Below are 21,742 nucleotides of genomic sequence, written 5' to 3' on the forward strand. Positions count from 1 at the left end.
TGCAAGGAAATCCCACCCTCCCCATTGCACCCCACACCTCTTTCCCAGGGTGGGGCTGGGAAAGGCTTTAATCTGTCTGAGATCTTGACAGCTGCCTCCTGCCGAGAGTTGACAGTGCAGGCTTGGTGGAATAGCATGAGGCAGCTCTCTGTAATCGTAGAATACGAGTCGTCCAGGCCTTTCAGAGCCTGGGACAGATGGGGCAAAGGATAGAAGAGAAGGAATGGTTCAATCCATGGCATCTCCCAGTCGAGCTGATAATGTTTCCTGCAGTCAGGGCAGGTGTTAGGAGCAGGCCAGCAATAAATCATAAGGCGCCCATGAAGTTGAGGCTTTATTCAAAGAAGCACAACGGCTCAGGCCTAGAGAGCACAGTAAGTCTTCTGGCTAGATCTTGCCCCAACGAGGAAGGTCTCTTGTCTTCCCACAGCTCTCTTAAGTCACCTAGTCCCCCAGTTCCTTCCCAAGCAATCTGAGACTCAGACACCTTGTCTGTCTTTGCTCCACCCTCTTCATACCTTTTCGGGTTCTGGGAGACCAAGCGGATGGGGGAGACAGCCTGGCTTCTCCACCAGCCTGCCTCCACCTCTTGGCCCCTCTCCTCTTCAACCTCTGCTTCTGCCTCCGAGTCTGAACTGCCCTCTGCCACAGCCTCTTCCTGCTCACTAAACCCTATTACCTCTTCAGCTTCCAACACCTTCTCCCTCTGGTCACTCATCGTCATCCCACCACCAATTCCCTAGCTCTGAGCTTTCTTCCCCTGAGGTTTCCCTTGAGGGTTCCCCAGCTCCCACCGCTCCTTGGCATCCAGCCAGTCTGTGACATCTGCCTGCAACCTCGAAGAGCCACTGTCAGTCAGCATAGACTGCACTAAGCTAGCTGAGCCAGTGGCCTGACTTAGTGTGAGTTTCCTATGCTCTTATCTCATGATGTTCCAGGACAGGAGCCTGAGAACACATCTTTCCATAGGTCAGGATAATATGGCACCCAGTAGGAACATGTTGCTGCCCTGGGGACAGAGGCCCCTGCAGGAAACTCCTTTGTCCATGAACAGGCCTCTTTGTTATCTTCCTCTGAAAGGCAGATTCTTCTAATTCCGGAACATTTCCCCTTTTATTGCCGCCCTTAACGAGCCTTTTATGAAGTGACCTTTGCAAATGTTCGTGAATGAATGAAAAATGCCCTTTGTTGGCTAAAGCCAGGGGCGGCTGGGCTCGCCATCCTGCTCCGCTCTGCCCGCCTTAGGCGAGGTCCTCTCTGTGTGGGAGACTTCTGCTGCAAGCAGCAAACTGTGCACATATTTTCCTGTTGGGGCAGTTGGCTGGAGAGATGCAAAGCACACTGCTTTTCTGAACACGCCACATGCTTTCCTCAACCTTAAACGGGAAGAACAGCCAACGGGTTGGGGGCCTGCTGATCTGGGCTAGGCAATAGCAGGTGGTCATCAGCACCAGGCAAAGTCAAGAGCCAGTGTGGTGTGGTGGTTAAGAGCGGTAGACTCGTAATCTGGTGAACCGGGTTCGCTTCCCCGCTCCTCCACATGCAACTGCTGGGTGACCTTGGGCCAGTCACACTTCTCTGAAGTCTCTCAGCCCCACTCACCTCACAGAGTGTTTATTGTGGGGGAGGAAGGAAAAGGAGAATGTTAGCCGCTTTGAGACTCCTTAGGGTAGTGATAAAGCGGTATATCAAATCCAAAAACTTCTTCAAGAGCTGTGGCTTTCTTGTATTGAACCTAATGCAAGGATGCCCAATACATCTCAAGTGCTGAATGCTAGTAAATGTGTAGACCGTCTTACATTGGGTCAAGCCGCTGGTCCACCTAGTACTACCTACTCCAGCCTTCACCAAGACTGGTTATGTTCTAGCTTCACTGTTGGAGGCAACATGCCTCTGGGTATCAGTTGTTGGGCATTGCGAGTGCTAAGAGTGCTGTTGCACTCTGGGTCTACTTTTGGGCTTCCCATTGGCAATTGGTTGGCCACTATGAAGACAGAATGGGCCATTATCCCGATCCAGCAGACTCTTCCTAAATGTGCTTCAAATGTATAGTACGTATGCAGCCAATGTCTGCAGTGAGGAGACTACTCTACCTGTGTATGTTCCCCACGAGTTTAGCATCCTGGGGAATCTGTGTTTATGGATTACAACTCACACCATCCCTGGCAAAGTTAGCCAATGGCCAGGGAGGGTGGAAGCTGTGCTCCAATAACACCAAGGAACCCAAATTATGCAGAGATCCTATACGAGTGGAGAAGATGACCCACTGCAAACGTTCACCCTCCAACACAAGGAGGATGGTGGAGACAGAGATGGCGGCGCAACAGAGGTAGCAGAGTCGCCATGCTTATCCCCAACTCTCCATCGCAGGAGAGGCATAACACCCAAGGAAGGTCGCTGCATTCTGTCATTCCCTTTCCACTCAGAGCAACAAGAACGATGGGAACAAATCGTCTTCTTCTTAGAGGAGGGGAGGGTTATATGGTTGGAGGAGTCGCCCCGAGGCATCTGCAGCCACAACACAAAAAATACCCCTCTTCTTCTTCTCCCCTTCCCCCCCACAGCTGTCGCTCTGGATTAATGAGAAGATGCTTACAGCGCAGGACATGTCTTATGATGAAGCGAGGAACCTGCACAGCAAATGGTTGAAACACCAGGCCTTCATGGCAGAGCTTGGTTCCAATAAAGAGTGGCTTGACAAAATTGAAAAGGTGAGCGCGTGTGGGGGAAAAGCTGTGTGAAAGCCCACAAGATGTCCAAGGAACTGTCTCTGAGGTGCCTGCTGTTGGTTTGTTTGTTTTTAAATGCTCATTTTATGCTTCAGAGCATTTGGCTTTGGAGACACACAGCGCCATTTTGACTGCCAAGCCTTTGGGTTAATATTAGTTTGATGTGGCAAAAGAGTTCCTCCTGAATGTGTCGAGGCAGTGCTGTGAATTTATATAATTTCTTCTGTTGTGTTTTGAAATCCTCGCCGCACCGACTTGCCTGCGGTTACCTTGTGAGAGCAGTGACAGTGAGCTCTGTTTTTCACCTGGGCAGCTAAAGGCTGGTGTTTTCATGCATATGTAGGATCCAGGCTACTATACTCAGGGATGTTTCCAGGCTGCGGAGAGGCCTAGCTGATTTAGTAAGAAAAGAATGCCAGCTTTGGGCTTTAAAGTCCTTGGCTCAAGTCTCATCCCAACCAGGAATCCCCTCAGTCACCGCAGAACAGCTGTCCTCTCAGCTTTCCCTCCAGCCATTAATGTGGAGAGAATGACGTATACCTGCTCTTTGAATCAGCGAGGTAACAGCTGATTCATGTTATTTTTTTAAAAACTGGTTTTTAATTTCAAGTGACAAAACATACCCTTAGTTGTTATACAGAAAAGAAAGAAAGAAACATTAACATTCACTTGTTTCTGGTCCCCAGGCTGTTCTAACCCACAAAGCTTAAAGGGTTTCTGTTCGTTTGCAGGAAGGGATGCAGCTCATCGCTGAGAAACCCGAAACGGAGGGTATCGTGAAAGAGAAGCTGACGAGCCTGCACCATATGTGGGAAGTGCTTGAAAACACCACCCAGACGAAAGCCCAGCGGCTTTTTGATGCCAACAAGGCTGAGCTGTTCACCCAGAGCTGCGCTGACTTGGATAAGTGGCTGAATGGCTTGGAAAGCCAGATTCAGTCAGACGACTACGGCAAGGACCTCACCAGCGTCAATATTCTGCTGAAGAAGCAACAGGTGAAGTGATCGGAGCAGCTTCTTTCAGCGAGGAGAGGTGGTTGGAGATAGAGAAAGATATGAATATATGCATTTCCTTGTTTCTAAAATTAAAATTACACAACTGCCTTTCCAAACACCGAGCACGCAAGGTGGCTGAAATCCCTCACTCTTGAAGTATTTATTATTATATTATATTATAATAATAATAATAATAATAATAATAATAATAATAATAATAATAATAATACCTCATATCTACGGGACCGCCTCTCGTGGTATGTCCCACGGAGGACCTTACGGTCTTCAAACTAAAACATCTTGGAGGTCCCAGGCCACAGAGAGGTTAGGCTGGCCTCAACCAGAGCCAGGGCTTTTTCGGCTGTGGCTCCAATCTGGTGGAAAGTTCTGTCCCAAGAGACTAGGGCCCTGCGGGACTTGACATCTTTCCGCAGGGCCTGCAAGACGGAGCTGTTCCACCAGGCCTTTGGCCAGGGCACAGCCTGCCCCCCTCCTTTGGCAATCCTCACAGAACTCTAGCCCAATGGTTGCCATGAATTTGATTTAAACTGATTTTATAATGAAATGATTTTAGAATGTTGTATTATTTTACTGTTGTTAGCCGCTCTGAGTCTGGCTTCGGCTGGGGGGGGGCGGGATAAATATTATTTTTTAATTATTATTATTATTATTTACTTGCCCTTCACCCTAAGGTCTCAATGCAGGTTGCAACATTAAAATACAAAATTGAAACAAAGAATACATAACATAACAACAACAGGTATCTGAAGAAGTATGCATGCACACAAAAGCTTTTACCCAGAACAAACGTAGTTGGTCTCTAAGGTGCTACGGGATGCGGGTGGCGCTGTGGGTTAAACCACAGAGCCTAGGACTTGTCAATCAGAGGGTTGGCGGTTTGAATCCCTGCGACGGGGTGAGCTCCCGTTGTTCAGTCCCAGCTCCTGCCAACCTAGCAGTTCGAAAGCACGTCAAAGTTGTCAGGGAAGAGTTAGAAGTTTCCAGTTTCTCAGAGGGAGAAAGCATTCCCTAAGGGGGGGAGGGGAGCAGTGAATCTAATAGAAGAGAACAGGAGGAACAACAGGGAGGGACCGGCTGTTCCCAGAAAAGGCAAGGGTTAAGTTCTAGCTCAGATTCAGAGGAGGGGAGATACAGGCCAGCTCTAGCCAGGAGGTTAGAAAAAAGAGCGGGGAAAACAAAGGGAAGGGCGCGTTCGACATTTTGAGAGTGGCTGGTCATGGAGAAGCAGAGCTCAGAAGGTATCTGAAAGAAGTGACTCTGAGGAATAATACTTAAGAACCGTTTATAAGATTGTTTTGTTAATACGCAATAAAAAGTTTTATAAACTTTGTGTGGTGATCTGAAGAGGACAACGACCAGGCCTGACAAAAGTGCAAGTAGATAAATAGGTACCGCTCCAGTGGGAAGGGAAACAGCGTTTCCGTGCGCTGCTCTGGTTCGCCAGAAGTGGCTTAGTCATGCTGGCCACATGACCTGGAAGCTGTACGCCAGCTCCCTCGGCCAGTAAAGCAAGATGAGCGCCGCAACCCCAGAGTCGGCCATGACTGGACCTAATGGTCAGGGATCTCTTTACCTTTAAGGTGCTACTGGACAATTTTTTAATTTTTTGATTTATTATAACCGCAACAACACACTTTCCTAGTAGTACAACCTTCTCCCACCAGGTGCCCTCTTTGTGTTTTGGGCTACGCTCCTTCACAGCCCCACAAGTTGATTGGGGCTGATGGAAGCTGGAGTCAAACAACCTCCAAAGAGCACCAGGTTAGGGAAGGCTGCAGCAGCAGCAGCAGCATCGCGCTGGAAGAGAATGGCTAGTGAACATGTATATTTCTCTCCCTGCCATTTTAGATGCTTGAGAACCAAATGGACGTTCGTAAGAAGGAGATTGAGGAGCTGCAGAGCCAGGCCCAGGCGCTGAGCCAGGAGGGCAAGAGCGCCGACGAAGTTGACAGCAAACGCTTCATCGTGGAGAAGAAGTTCGTGGAGCTGCTGGAACCCTTGACCGAGAGGAAGGCCCATCTTCTGGCCTCCAAGGAGATCCACCAGTTCAACCGGGATGTGGAGGACGAAATTGTGAGTTCCAAAGTTGACTTGCTGAGAAAGTGGATAGAGAGAAGTTTCTCCCATAGTAATGGAACCTGATTTCATCCAATGAAATTGAGTGGCGGGAGATTCAGGGCAGACAGAAGCAAGTTCTTCTTTATGTAGCACATAATTTTCACCCACCAAGTTAAAAGGAGATGAGAGTCACAGAGGATAAGATCACCAGTGGCTACTAGCTGCAATGGTTGGGTCTGCCTGTTACCCTTCATTTCCCATGGATATACCATTGAGTTACTTTGCCATCTTATTTCCCTCCTTCTAGTTGTGGGTTGGAGAGAGGATGCCCATTGCCACATCGACAGATCATGGTCACAACCTCCAGACTGTACAGTTGCTCATTAAGAAGAATCAGGTAAGTGGCTAAACCTGCCTGGATCCAAAGTAGTACAGTGATTCCCAAATGGCCTTTAGACATGCTTTCTCTCATAATACTAGGGATCACCCAACAAAGCAGAGCAGGTGGACAGACGAAAAGAAGTACTTGTATCACTTTGACCCACAAACACGCAAGTAGAGCCCAGAAAGCACATTTGTCATTTTTGAAATCTCCCTACCCCTACCTCCTAGTCTTTAGTGTACACTTTGCATTGTGGTCAGATTTGGCAGAAGTGTTGTGCCCTTTTTACAGATTGTGAGACCGGTGGTATAGAGATATCACCCAGATCTCACCTAAGACATCAATGGCAATGCCAGAAGTTGAATCCTCTCTTCCCAATGTCCCTCCAGGATGGGTGGTGGTGGCTGTGATCAAGTGTATTACCCACCCCTCACCAACAGGTCCCAGGGCTGGTGGCAACAATTTAAAATTCAGAATTAAAAACAGGTAAAACAAATTAGAGTCACAGAAGGAGGGTGGGTCCTAAAAACATACATTTCAGGTGTCAAAAGGCCAGGGTAAAGAGATCCGGTTAAAACAACCTGCTCTATAGGTTACGCTTGTCATTGTGTTCTCCTGCATGCGGACTCTACTGCCATGGACAGCGGGTGTTGAAACTCAAGGGATGGCACCTTGGCACCATTTATGTGGAAAGACAGAGTGCAAATATAAATAACGAGTCTCTGGTCCCAACATACATCTTATTAAACATTAAATCAGAGTTTCCCAACCTGGGGTCACCATCTTGTTTTTTTTTTTTGGACTACAATTCCCATCATCCCTAGCCAGCAGGACCAGTGGTCAGGGATGATGGGAATTGTAGTCCAAAAACAGCTGGGGACCCAAGCTTGGAAAACCCTGTATTAAAGGATAACACTGTAAGATGCAAAAGTCACCCTGGAGATACCAGTCTCTGTGGCGAGTGTAACATAAAGGCCCAAAGGCCTTCAAGTTGTCATCTCGTTGCCTTCCCTGTAGTAGTAATGAGTCCTTTCGCCCGCTGAAATTTATGCCGCTGGGCCAAAATGACTGATGGAAGCACAGGTACAGTCAGAACATTTTGTGCTCTCGCTCTCTCTCAAATTCTCTCACACAGCATTCTGGGAGTCTGCCCTCTTGGCTGACTTCCCCTTGTCTTTCTTTCCAAAGTGTTTGTTCGATGAGCTATTTCCAACCCGAGTGTTGAATTTCCCACATTAGACACTTCAGAAGGAAATCCAGGGGCACCAGCCTCGCATCGACGACATTTTCGAGAGGAGCCAAAACATCATTACAGACAGCAGCCTTAATGCCGAAGCAATCCAGCAGCGGCTGGCAGACTTGCAGCAGCTGTGGAGCCTCCTGATAGAGGAGACGGAGAAACGCCACAAGCGCCTTGAGGAGTCCCACAAAGCCCAGCAATACTACTTTGACGCCGCGGAGGCCGAAGCCTGGATGAGCGAACAGGAACTCTACATGATGTCAGAAGAGAAGGCCAAGGTAAGTCGGCATCCATGTAGACGCAGCCTATGGGCACCAGGGGACATCCGCACTATCGGTTTATGCCAGTTTGGAAACCAGGCTAATTGACATGGCTTCGAAGGACTCTGGGAACTGCCATTTTATGAGGGGTGCTGCAATTTTGTTGCCAGATATCCCATATACCCTTCATACAGCTATGGGCTCCAATGGTCCTTAGGACTGGTTCAACATAGGCATGTACTGTCAATTTGATTTCTGTACACTTGATTAGAAGCACACATTGCAACCATGTTCTCTCATATAATAATGATAATAATTTATTATTTACACCCCACCCATCGGGCTGGGTTTGCCCAGCCACTCTGGGCAGCTTCCAACATAATAAAACATGATAAAAGATCAAACTTCCCTAAACAGGGCTGCCTTCAGATGCCTTCTCAAAGTCAGATAGTTGTTTATTTCCTTGACATCTGATGGGAGGGCGTTCCACAGGGCGGGCACCACCACTGAGAAGGCCCTCTGCCTGGTCCCCTGTAACCTCACTTCTCACAGGGAGGGCACCACTAGAAGGCCCTCGGAGCTGGACCTCAGCTTCCGGGCTGAGCGATGGGGGTGGAGATGCTCCTTCAGGTATACTTGCATGTATGATTGGGTTATGTGACACCACAAACACAACATACCATCTCAAACACAGTGCCTTGGGGTGGAGTTAGTTCAGTTACCTCAGCCATCAAGTATACAGCAATCTAATGCAGGAAAACTCAATGGATATACAGGCAGCTCCCCACTTAAGGCGCATTTGACTCACTCACGACCAAATCTTTATGTGGCACTAGGAAATAAAGAAATAAATTTGATTTAAACGGCGAAAAGGTGCGAAAATGGCAAAAGCGGCTCGAATACGATCTCAAAAACTGCAAAAGTGGTGCAAAAAGAGAAGGGAAAATGCCTTATAAGTGCTGCTGGGTTTTCCAAGGGCTTCTAGAGGTTTAGAAGGTGTTTACTGGCTTTTTAGATGGTGTTCCCTACCATACGTGATTTTACTTACATATGCGGTCTCTGGGAAGTTGTGGATGCTCCTTCCTTGGAGGTTAGTAAGCAGTGGTTGGATGGCCATCTGTCATGGATGATTTAGCTGAGTTTCCTGCATTGCATCAGGTTGGACTAGATGACCCTTTGAGTCCCTTCCAACTCTACATTTCTATTATTCTACCGCCCAACACCAATTGGGGTCCCATATCTTTTTATGAAATCCTCCCCAGAGAGTTGCAGAGGTAGACAGAGATAAATGAGTAACTGTTATTGCCCAGCAGAAATCACTTTCAGGTTCTATAAATCATTTGGCTGGTGGAGAAGTTTAATGCTTTGGCGCAGTTCTAAGCATCATTTAGCCCAGAATCCATCTTCCAGTAGTCGGTGCCTGTTTCTATTTTTGCTGCTTTGATTGAAAGGTTCAATTTTTCCACATTTCTATTTCTCTCTGTGTGTCCCCCCCCCCTTTCTGTGGAAAGTCTGACGCCATTTATGTTTAATGACACAGAAATATCCAGCAAGAACTGCTACCCAGACATAGTCAGAACATATCAAGGTTCTGTGAGTTTACAAAATACAGCTACAGCAAAACAGTGCGACTGCACAGGGTAGCTGGAGTGAGCCAGCCAGATACCTGTAATTTCATCCCCCAAACTCTTGTGCTTCTCAGTGCGCGCTTGCTGAAGTCGGTTTTAGAACATGATTGAACCACTTAAGAGAAATCAAGCCCCATCTTCTTCCTTCGCTGCCCCGTCTCTTATATGCTTTATATGCTGTGGATTCTCAAGTTTTTATTAGGGTGGAGCAAGAAGGCCCTTTTTTCTAGCCCTAGTTTGTGAACACCTTTTTCAAACAAACAAACAAAATATCCCAGGTTTGTTTATACAGTTGTACCTTGAATACCAAACACTTTGGTACTTGGACGTTTTGGCTCCCGAACACCCCAAACTCGGAAGTGATTGTTCCAGTTTGTGAACGTTCTTTGGAACCTGAACATCCGACTGGGCTTCCGCGGCTTCCAATTGGCTGCAGCAGCTTCCTGCAGCCAATCGGAGGCTGCGCTTTGGTTTCCAAACGTTTTGGAAGTTGAACGGACTTCCAGAATGGATTCCATTCGACTTCTAAGGTACGACTGTATTTGAACTCCTCTACTTGGTTCACGTTGATTTGCCTTGGTTATAGGTCATATTATAATTGCGACCTAACCTGGCACTATCAGCTAATTCACAACCTGTCTTTTCTTTTTCAGAATAATTTTTATTAAATTTCCCATTTTACAATTTCAAATAAACATTTTACAAACTTTAAAATATCCAATGACTTCCCTTCTTCTCTTTCCATGGTTCATTTTACCCATCCTACATCCCTGCATATTTTACTATAACCATTCAAATCAATTTCACACTTTTGTATCCATCAAAAAATATTTACTCTGTTGAATTTATCTTAATGCTGCTAGCATTTTCAACTGTATACAATTATTTCCCACATATTCAATAAATGTTTTCCAATCTTCTTTAAACGTATGTTCTTCTTGCTCTCTTATTCTATATGTTGAATCTGCAAGTTGCTCATATTCATAAGTTGTCGAGCTTATTTAGTTGGGACCTCACTCACTTTCCATTTTTGGGCTAACAAAACATGGGCCACGGTAGTTGAATACATAAATAACCTTTTCTAACACCTGGGAATTTCAGTCTGAGTTATCCCCAACAAAAAGGACTCTGACTTTTTGGGGGAAAGTAGTTTCGAACATTTCCCCCCAATTCATTATAAATCATTTCCCAATACCTTTTTACATGTCCACCACATGTGGAGGAACATTCCCTCCACTCCTTTGCACTTCCAACACTTATCTGATTCTGTTTTATAAATCTTAGCCAGCCACTTCACAACCTGTCTTTTGGCTTGGACCCGTTTCCATGTGTTTGCCTTTTTTCCAGCGGCTTGTATCTTTTCTGGAGCTTTCAGCCATTTCGTTTGGATAGATGCCCCTCTTTTTCAAACTTCCTAAAGTCAGGAAAGGGGGATTGTAGCCTGATTTGAAACCCCTGCGTTGAAAAGATCAGGATGCTGACGGTGTTAGATAGAGCCTTTGGCCTGGGACAGCAGAACTCTTCTCATGATCTTACCTCCTTCAGTAATTTATGGCAGTTAGTAGGTGGCCCAGCCTTTTGGCACATATGCCACCTGTCAAGCCCAGAGTGCCGCTCAAACAGGAGTGGCTTGCCCAGTGAGGTTGCTCTGCATTGCAATAGCAGCGTCGCTCCTGTTTACCAGAAGGTGGGGGGAGCTTGGCAGAGGCATAGTCAGGACTGCAAAGAGATACCAGTTAGAGTGCCAGACTGGCTCTGCTGGTGCATCTGTGCCACCCTGACCTCGCCACTGCCTCTCCCAGTAAGTGGCACTGATGCTGCTGCCAGGAGGCTATTCTTGTATCTTCACTCTGCCCCAGCCAATGAATCTGGGATGTGGAACTGCAATGTCAGGTGAGTGAGATGAATAAACACCCAGCAATAAAAGAGAATGGGAGCAATATATCTGTCAAAATTACAAATACCTAAATACAGATGGTCGTTTACCCTCACTAGATTCAATGTGCTGCCATCTTCCTTATTGCAGGGCAGATCTGAGGGTAAACTATACGCAGAACAAGTCTGCCCCTGCAGCTTGATGGAGGTAGAAACTTGTCTCTCATGTCTTGTTACGCTGTCGTTTCTACGGGGATATACGTTTGGTACTTATCATCCCTGCTATACAAAAATCTCCAAATGGGTCCGAACTTCAGTGTCTAAAATCCCTGTTAGAGGACAAGGATCCAGAGATCACGCTAAGGGTGGCCAAATTCTGTGCGACTGGCATAAAACCTAGGGAACAAGCTGTGCTACCATACTGACTAAGGCTTTAAATGACAATTTTAGGTTATATTTTTTTCTTTTTTTCTTTTTTCTTTTATTAAAATAATTCGACATTAATACATACATATTACGAATATACAGACAAACATACATTTCATACAATCCTTTAAAATATTCATACATACCCACACTCAATCCCACACATACTTCCTTTTCCTACCACCAATTTTAGGTTATATTTTAGTGATTAAGATTGAATTTATCTATTTTTAACTGCTGCTATATCTGTATTGTCCCTGTTATACCCAATTGCAAGTACAAATGTATCCCTATCGTGTTTTATGACTTCCCTGATATTGTATGTGAGCTGGAACTGGTCTGTAACCGAAATAATAAATTTATATTATATTATTATACTCTGTCCCCCTAGAGCTGCTCCTGGACCCTAGTGCACTTCAGCCCTCTTTCCGCCCCCTCTTATCTTGGTGTGGGTCTGCCTCTGGATATTACTGAGTTGGGAGCAGACAGCAGGATGACGGACGGGCAGCCCTGCGTCTGTGCATGCTAGTGGACACCTCCTGCAACTTGTCTCATTAAAATTATCGGTGCCTTAAAATCACCAATAAAAGACAGAAGTTTTAAAATGCCCAAATACAGTCATATCTTCAGTTGAATGCACTTCGGGTTGAGCACGTTCGAGTTGTGCTCCGCGGCAACCCGGAAATAACGGAGCGCGTTACTTCCGGGTTTCACCGCTCGCGCATGCGCAGACGCTTAAAATGACGTCACGCGCATGCGAAAGCGGCGAAACGCGACCCACGCAGACGCGCTGTCGTGTCTTGCGTTCCGTTCGGGATGCGAACGGGGCTCCGGAACGGATCCCGTTTGCATCTCGAGGTACCACTGTATAAGTAAAAATAGTTTCAGATATACATTATAATATGCATTGTGGGTGGAATGCAGTTTCAGGCTATTAGAAACATTATGTCTGTGCAAGCATTTCAGCTTCCAGGCAGAACAGTTCCCCCTCCCCTCAGTCCCTGTTCTGGGGGTTCTCTGACACACACACCCAAACCAATTTGGGGGGTGCAGAGGGGAAGAAGGGGGGCCACCCCATTGTGCAAGCAGAATCTTCTCCTGACAGGGTTTGTTAGGTGAAGCCCTCCGTATTTACGCACACCAAGATGACTCCCTCCACCATGGTGTCATGCAAGGAAAATGACGCTGTCCTCTCTCGCCACTTTAGGATGAACAAAGTGCAGTTTCCATGTTGAAGAAACACCAGATTTTGGAGCAGGCCGTAGAAGACTATGCTGAGACCGTGCACCAGCTATCCAAGACTAGCAGGACTTTGGTGGCAGACAATCATCCAGAGAGGTGACTCTTGCTGTTTTATATTTGTAGTTTGCCGTTTCCCCAAGGAATTTTTAAGAACTGCCATGCTGGATTTAAGCCCAGCAAGTGTAGTTTCCTTTCTGCACTCCCCATCCTGGCTAATCCAACAAACAAATGGTATGCTTAGACTATGGTCCAGTAAACACATAACTAGGAACAGTGGTGCCCCACAATGTGAATAATGCTGCTTTTGCACACCAGAGGAGGAGAACTGAAAGCTTCAACTTCTACTTTTAAACTAACCCCAGTTTCCCATGATGTTTGTTCTCAGGAAACTATGGTTTGCCTATGCTATGGTTTCAGAACAAGGTTGGATCTGGAGCTAAGGTATGCTCTCAGTAACCATAGTTTAAACAAACCATAGTTTAAACAAACCTGTTTGGACATCATGGGGAACTGTGTTTAGTTTAAACCTTTAAGCTGATCAGTTATCCAGTAGCGCCAGACTTCTGTCAGACTACTGGGAGAAATAATATTGAACCTGAGCAACAATATTGAACAATATTGAGCAATAATATTGAACCTGAGCCAATAGGAACATACCACACAAATAAATATTTAACATTCCCTATCCTGTCTGCAAATAAATGATGCCCAAAGAGTGTTTCTATATTTTTAGATGCTTTTTATGTTTAATACCCCTTTTAGCCTCCAATGAATCCTTTCAGGTGGCTTACAAATTCCAATAATAAGAATAACGAAATGCATATTTAGTTATTAAAAAGAGAAAAGGAACGAAGGTAGAATTCAGAGTATCGCTTGCACGCTGTCCACTGACCTGCAGGGAGATTCCAAAGAAGGGTAAGATGGAGGTATTTATATCAAACAGACAAAGGTAATCAGAAGTTCAAGATGAACAGCTGTATAAATCAGAGACGATAGTTCCCTGAAAAAGGAAACTGGAGGCAGGGAGCGCCAAATGGGGGGGGAAAACCCAAATGCAGTCCGACAAAGGAAATGGTAAATAATTCATGAGTACATATATTTGACAGCTGATGTTGGAATTCAGCATAAACTGGGCAGAGAAACTGGGAGGAAAAGGGTTCATGGGGAGGGTTAGTTTCTCCTCTGTCCTGTTCTGCATGGATCCAGAAACGATCTGCCAACTTGCATGTGCTCCTAAATTGTCGTTCACTGGACAGGAAATAAGCGATGCATCGATCAAAATTGCATTGCATTTCCTTTGGAAATTTAAACACACTCAGGCTGTGGAAGAAGCCTTTCCAGTGATGTGGATGATCTGTTTATCAATAGCATTCATCGCTGGCGGAAATCCTGGACATCTGAGCCTTTTCCTCTGGGTCATGGGAAAAAGTCGTAGAATCGGGCTGTCAGGTCTGGAAAGTATCTTAGCGTACATCTCCCAGGCTTGTCTTTTTAAAACAAACAAAACTGGAAACTGTCAGATTTTGTGAACCTTGTTCTGGCGTCCTAGCTCCACTACAATCGATGAGCTGGATTGGGGGCAATAGGCTGATGTTTCCCACAGGCCAGATTTCACCCCCGCAACAAATTTACTGAGCCGTCAGCATCCCAAATTTGACAGCAAGCAGCACTGGCAGATTGCATCAATAACTAGAAAGGTGGAAGGTAGGGCAGGGGAACCTTTTGCAGGATGAGGGCCACATTCCATCATAAGCAACCTTTCAGGGGCTGCATGGGTGGGGCCAGAAGGAAAAATGGGCAGAGCAATTGATTTTACTCGTAGGCTTGCGCAGTAGGCTATATTCCAGCCATGCAAAAGGCAGAGCTTTTTCCATAGAAACATTTCTCCGTCCAGGCAAGCAAGAAGCATTGTCTAAGATGAAGGACATATTCCAGCTAGACAAAAGCAGTCAAGGATGCTGTAGAGCAGGGCTAGGAAAGGGCCATGGCTTGAGGTGTGGGGGTCATGGACTGGTAAGAGTCCCAAGGATCAGGTAGAGAGACAAGGGACCAGTGGCGTAGCGTGGGGGGTGCAGGGAGGGCCGGCCGCACCGGGCGCAACATCTGGGGGTTAGGGTTAGGGGGCGCAAATCCACGGGTTAGGGGGCGCAAATCCATGGGTTAGGGGGCGCAAATTACTTGTCTTGCCCCGGGTGCTGACAACCCACGCTACACCACTGCAAGGGACCACATTTGGCCCCCAGGCCTGAAGATCCCCATTTTGGGTGCAAGAGCCAAGTCCAATAAGGTGTGATCATTATTATTTACAACTAATTCTGGATGTCTGTTTGGCTTTGGGGGAATCAACAGGATGTGAAATGTGTGCGCACATGCAGAAAAATACCTATTATAACCATGCCACTAAAAATCCAAATCATCCCAAACAAATTGACAAACAGAAAAAGCCTAACAATGTGGCTCATGCTCTTCTGTTACTGTTACAACGTAAAAATAATAATAAAGCGAAATGTTTTTAGTAAACCCCACCCCCCAATCCACCTGTCTTTTAGTAAAACCACTAAAAAGCAGAAAGGGTTAGGACTCTAGGAATTAAGAAATGCAGTTTGCATGCTTCTTTGAGAATATAGCTTAAATGTGCCTGCATGAGAAAACTCTGTTTGTTTAACTGGTTAGTAAACACACCACTAAAATAAGAAAAATTCAATTTGTAAGCAATTTCACCGTATATCTGTGCTGGCAACACACGTAATCAGCACTTGCTTAGGATCATATATGGTACCTGAAATCAGTGAACCAAATGAGTGTTCCTATTTATATGTAAAGCAAATAAACAATAAATTTAGTCATTCAGCAGTTAGGCAGACATGGATTGCATCTCCCTGGAGTCACCAGTGTGGCCCCCCAGGCTCCAGGGTACCTGCCAGTGCCAGTACCACCAACGGCACCTATGAAAGGTCGGCCCCTCAAATATCCCCTCAAAATATCCACAGGGCATGGGAGACTCTCCATTAGTCATGCTCAGTTCCTGTTTGCACTGGCTCAGCCTCTCCTTCCTTGCACATTTCACTCGTTGCCCAAATTGGACATTCACCCTCCCATCCATTCTGAGCAGATGAGAGGGGCAAAGAGCTTCTGTCTGTGTATGGCAGTGGCTGGAGTGCCATGCCTGTACCATTTTCTATTCTTTACAGTGCGGCAGCCATTTTGTATTATGCCACATCCTAGCAGTGGCCATTTTGTGTTGGGTTGCCCTACATCTGGAATTTCCCGGATGTAACCAGAATACTGCCGTCGGAAGTAGTGTCTGAGCGGAAGGGGCTAAAATGTCCAGGAAAATCTGGACGTATGGAAACCCGTATTGGTGATTTCCCTCAAAAATAGCTTGAAAACTTCCTCTCTCTTTTTTGCGAATTTGCCAAAGAAGCTCAAGAACTTTGGGCAGGGAAAGAAAAAATAAAAAGCTGAACAAGTTTTCTGTCCAGATCTTCACTGTTTGAAACATGGCAACCTTAATTATGTGCCTAGTACCCGTGGCGCTTTTGTAGAAGAAAGAGGAACTGTGCCTCCAAATAAAATTGTATGTTAAAAAAAAAATTTTAAGTGGATGGATTTGACTCTCTTCTCACACATTCCCTTGTCTTCCCCTCAGTGAGCGCATTAGCATGCGGCAGTCCAAAGTAGACAAGCTCTACGCAGGCCTGAAAGACCTTGCTGAGGAGAGGAGAGGCAAGCTCGACGAGAGACACAGGCTTTTCCAGTTGAACCGCGAAGTGGATGACTTGGAGCAATGGATTGCCGAAAGGGAAGTGGTGGCCGGATCCCACGAGCTGGGACAGGATTACGAACATGTGACAGTAAGATGATCAGATGGCTCTTCCCATTTTTTCAGCTTTCCACAATTTGTAGTTGTTTCGTTTTTTTCCTGTATTTCGTTAGTATGCAAAGGCAGTCTACTGGTAACACCCATGGTTGGAAAGGCCAGTTGGCCACAGAACAAGAAATGGAAACCAAAACTTGTATTCCACACTATTTTACACACACACACACACACACGAATGAGAATTGGTGTGGTGTAGTGGTTAGAGTGTTCTGGGAGATCAGGGTTCAAATCCCCATTTAGCCATGAAGGTCCACAACTGATCTTTGGCCACTCACTGACACTCAGCCTAACCGACTACAGAAAGTTGTTATGAGGACAAAATGGTGGCAGGGACCACGCACACCACTTTAAGCTCCTTGGAGCTCGGTCATTTTACTCAGCGCTTGTACGGGGAGCAAAAAAAGGGCCTTTTGTGGTGTGAGAAGCAACACCCTTGGTGTTAAACTGTACAAAGTGTCGCAATCTGACAATACAGGCAATGGGAATAGTCTCGATAAAATGCATGTGTAAATAATAATAACAATTTATTACTTGTACCCTGCCCATTTGACTGGGTTGCTCTGGCCACTCTGGCCAGCTTCCAACAGAATATAAAGGAACACAACAAAACATCAGATATTGAAAGCTTTCCAATACAGGGCTGCCTTCAGGTGTCTATGAAAAGTCATATAATTGTTTAGCTCTTTGACATCTGATGGAGAGGCATTCCCCAGGACAGGTGCAGCTACCAAGAAGGCCTTTTGCCAGGCTCCCTGTAACTTAACTTCTCACAGTGAAGAAACTGCCAGATGGCCCTCAGAGCTGGACCTCAGTGTCTGGGCTGGACAATGCGTGTGGAGATGCTCCTTCAGGTAAACAGGTGTACATCATGCACATAGACGCATGCACATACATATGTATAGATACACGGCCTAGGACCCTTGTACCTACGGGACCGCCTCTCCCAATATCCCCCACAGAGGACCTTAAGGTCTATAAATAGCAACACCCTAGAGGTCCCGGGCCCTAAGGAAGTCAGATTAGCCTCAACCAGAGCCAGGGCCTTTTCAACACTGGCTCCGGCCTGGTGGAACACTCTGTCTCATGAGACCCGGGCCCTGCAGGATCCGATTTCTTTCTGCAGGACCTGTAAGACAGAGTTGTTCCACCTGGCCTTTGGCTTGGAATTAATTTGATTGCCTCCCCACTTTCTTTTTTCCTTTCTCCTGTGTTGGAACTCCTATTTGGGGACTTCCCTGGCTTTTTTCTGGCCCATGTAGGACCAGTCTGGATAGTTAGCCTTGGTGAAGACTTGTCGTTTTTATCCCCAAAATTTTTTTGATTGAGTTTCCACTGAAATGAGGCTACATTTTAATGTTTTAATGTATTTTAATCTTGTTTTTAAAGTTGTATTTCAATCAATTGTTTTTATATTTGGTGTTAGCCGCCCTCAGCCCGGTCTTGGCTGGGGAGGGCAGGGTATAAATAAAATTTATTACTATTAATATTATTATTATTATTATTACTACTAGTAGTAGTAGTAGTAGTAGTAGTAGAGAGCCAGTGTGGTGTAGTGGTTAGAGTGGTTAGAGTGGTGGACTCGTAATCTGGTGAACCGGGTTCGATTCCCTGCTCCTCCACATGCAGCTGCTGGGTGACCTTGGGCCAGTCACACTTCTTTGAAGTCTCTCAGCCCCACTCACCTCACAGAGTGTTTGTTGTGGGGGAGGAAGGGAAAGGAGAATGTTAGCCGCTTTGAGACTCCTTCGGGTAGTGATAAAGCGGGATATCAAATCCAAACTCTTCTTCTTCTTCTTCTTCTTCTTCTTCTTCTTCTTCTTCTACTACTACTACTACTACTAACGTCCATATATTCCACATATCTGATTCCTCTTCAGCTTCTGGTACAGTCTATTGTTGCTGATGTCAGTCTCTTTTCGAACATCACTGATGCTGTAATGTATTGTTACCCAAGCAAGCTTGAAAGTGGCCTTCCACTTGATTTGGAGCCCATTTCCTTAATGGCCTCTCTCTTTCCAGATGTTGCAAGAGCGGTTCCGCGAATTTGCCCGGGACACCGGCAACATTGGGCAGGAGCGCGTGGACACCGTCAACCACATGGCCGACGAGCTCATCAACTCCGGACATTCTGACGCCGCCACCATCGCCGAGTGGAAGGACGGTCTCAACGAGGCCTGGGCTGACCTCCTGGAACTCATCGACACCAGAACGCAGATCCTGGCCGCCTCTTATGAACTGCACAAATTTTACCACGATGCCAAGGAGATCTTTGGGCGGATACAGGACAAACACAAGAAGCTTCCCGAGGAGCTTGGGAGGGACCAGAACACGGTGGAAACCTTGCAGAGGATGCACACCACATTCGAACACGACATTCAGGCCTTAGGGACACAGGTGTGCATGCTGAGACAGTATTTTTTAGCACAGCCCCCTTAATGCAGGGATCTACGTGGTTTCAGGTGGTCAAGAAAGAAGACTGTGCATTGATATGGGCTGCCAGCAGCTCTCCTTTGTTTTCTGGTCTTCTAGGGTGGTCCCCCATGGCTGCCCACCAACCCCAATCTACTTTTAGCTACTCCTACCTACCTGCCAAGGGATGCGGGTGGTGCTGTGGGTTAAACCACACACAGAACCTAGGACTTGCCGATCAGAAGGTCAGTGGTTCAAATCCCCGTGACGGGGCGAGCTCCCGTTGCTCGGTCCCTGCTCCTGCCAACCTAGCAGTTCGAAAGCACATCAAAGTGCAAGTAGATAAATAGGTACTGCTCCGGCGGGAAGGTAAACGGTGTTTCCATGCGCTGCTCTGATTCACCAGAAGCGGCTTAGTCATGCTGGCCACATGACCCGGAAGCTGTACGCCGGCTCCCTCGGCCAATAAAGCGAGATGAGCGCCGCAACCCCAGAGTCGGTCACGACTAGACCTAATGGTCAGGGGTCCCTTTACCTTTACTTTACCTACCTGCCTTCTTACAATTAGCTAAGGGGGTAGCACATTGCAAGCTTCCTCCTCCATAGACTCAATGCTGCGCTTGTGGAACTCAGCCGCTCCTGCTGTTGGGCAGAATGAGACAGTGCCTCAGGTGGCAAATGCTGGGGGTTGGGTAGTGGTGGTAAAGTGTCGGAGGGCACTGCTGTGTTTGTGTACCACACAGCCATCCCTGTGCCACCCAAGCTGGTCTGTTGCCCTCTGTCCCCATGTTCAAGTAAGATTCATCAGTCAATCTGATCGGCTTCCGTACGTGGAATCAGGCGAGTGCCATCTTGTCCTTTGCCTCAGGCAGTAAAATGACTTGGGCTGGTCTTGGTTGCCCATATGTCTTAAAGCTTATTGTTATGTCTGCCGGCGTGGTTGCTCGAGAGTGGACAGACAAGACCCCCACTGGTCTTTTCAAGGGCTTTATTATCGGTGCAAAAGCATTCACAGTGCAGGACGTCTCAATTCCACGTCTTACTCAGTCACTAGCAGAATCTGGGAGTGGGCGGTCCTTAAACTTTCCCCAGCAGAGTAGTCTTTTGACCCCCATCCCACACCTCCCCTCTCTGTGCGTAAACCGACTGCGCAGAGAAGGCGTGGGCAGAGGGGGGACCTGCCTCCCCCCCGCTTTGTCCATGCTCTGTGCTCTGGATCTCCCTTGCGTCCTCTGAGCCCTGCACCCCTTCCCCTCGGGAGGCATGGCTTCCCTCCTCCGTGGAGGAAGCTCTGCTTCGCATGATCTTTGGAGGCTCCCTGTAACCCAACTGCCCTTCCACCTCCCGCCTCTGAGCTGATGGCAGTTCCCTGACACTTCTCTTCACAGTCATAAGGGCTAGGAACTTGGTGGTTAGTCTTGTTTTGAAATAAGAAGCCAAGGTGGTCATATCTCCCGGTATGCCCCATGGAGAGCCTCATAAATAGCAACACCCTAGTGGTCTCGGGCCCTAAGGAAGTTAGATTGGCTTCAACCAGAGCCAGGGCCTTTTCAGCACTGGCTCTGGCCTGGTGGAACACTCTGCCTCATAAGACCAGGGCCCTGCAGGATCTGATTTCTTTCCGCAGGGCCTGTAAGACAGAGTTGTTCCGCCTGGCCTTTGGCTTGGAGCCAGTTTGATTCCCTCCCCTCTTTCTTTTTTCTTTTTCCTTTTTCCTTTCTCCTCCTGTGATGAGGCTGCATTTTAATATTTTAATGTTGTATTCTAATCTTTTTTTTAAGTTGTATTCATTCAACTTGTTTTTATCATTGCTTGTTAGCCACCCTGAGCCCGGCCTTGGCTGGGGAGGGCGGGGTATAAATACAAAATATTATTATTATTATTATTAATTCTGTACCTGCTGCCACATTCTGCAACATTACTCATCTCCCAGGTTTTGCAGCCTAGTTGCAGCCCTGGCTATAATTCCATAGCAGGCCTTCCAACAATCGCGTTGGCTGATGGGCTTTCTCTTTCTTCCCTCGCCAGGTAAGGCAACTGCAAGAAGATGCCGCCCGCCTCCAGTCTGCTTATGCTGGAGACAAGGCCGACGATATCCAAAGGCGTGAAAATGAGGTTCTGGAAGCGTGGAAGACCTTGCTCGATGCCTGCGAAGGACGCAGGGTCAGGCTGGTAGACACCGGGGACAAATTCCGCTTCTTCAGCATGGTCCGAGATCTCATGCTTTGGATGGAGGATGTCATTCGTCAGATCGAAGCCCAAGAGAAGCCTAGGTAATGTGCAGGGCCGGATTTAGGTTTGATGAGGCCCTAAGCTACTGAAGGTAATGGGGCCCTTTATATTTCCAGCTGTCCTTTGTCAACAACAAATTGCCGCTGTTTTTGTGTGTTGAATATATGCTATATGGTAATTTATTGACCTAAAAGGTATCTAAAGCCATTTGCACATGCAGAATGTAGGCACCCTATATATAGAAATGAGCAAACCAGTGATATTTTAGGGAGCAGGCTAGCAGGCGGGGCCCATTACTTACATCATAGGAGCCTACACAACACAAAACACTGTTGCTGTATGTAGGTTTTGTTTTATTTGTTTTT

General features: G+C 46.7%; 1 protein-coding gene across 3 annotated transcripts in view; it reads left to right on the plus strand.

Annotated features, from left to right (window-relative positions):
• Positions 1-21,742, plus strand: part of SPTBN1 (spectrin beta, non-erythrocytic 1) — a 178,991-nt gene that overhangs the window by 134,553 nt on the left and 22,696 nt on the right. For all 3 annotated transcript variants that reach the window (XM_053383641.1, XM_053383644.1, XM_053383642.1), the window contains exons 18-26: positions 2,565-2,711; positions 3,461-3,724; positions 5,594-5,818; positions 6,111-6,200; positions 7,425-7,703; positions 12,822-12,952; positions 16,506-16,710; positions 18,756-19,130; positions 21,174-21,418. In XM_053383641.1, coding sequence (XP_053239616.1) covers positions 2,565-2,711; positions 3,461-3,724; positions 5,594-5,818; positions 6,111-6,200; positions 7,425-7,703; positions 12,822-12,952; positions 16,506-16,710; positions 18,756-19,130; positions 21,174-21,418 — 1,961 coding nt within the window. The remainder of the gene's footprint in view (positions 1-2,564; positions 2,712-3,460; positions 3,725-5,593; positions 5,819-6,110; positions 6,201-7,424; positions 7,704-12,821; positions 12,953-16,505; positions 16,711-18,755; positions 19,131-21,173; positions 21,419-21,742) is intronic.

The sequence above is a fragment of the Podarcis raffonei genome, chromosome 3, assembly GCF_027172205.1.
Source record: "Podarcis raffonei isolate rPodRaf1 chromosome 3, rPodRaf1.pri, whole genome shotgun sequence".
In the NCBI taxonomy this organism is placed as follows: Eukaryota; Metazoa; Chordata; class Lepidosauria; order Squamata; family Lacertidae; genus Podarcis; species Podarcis raffonei.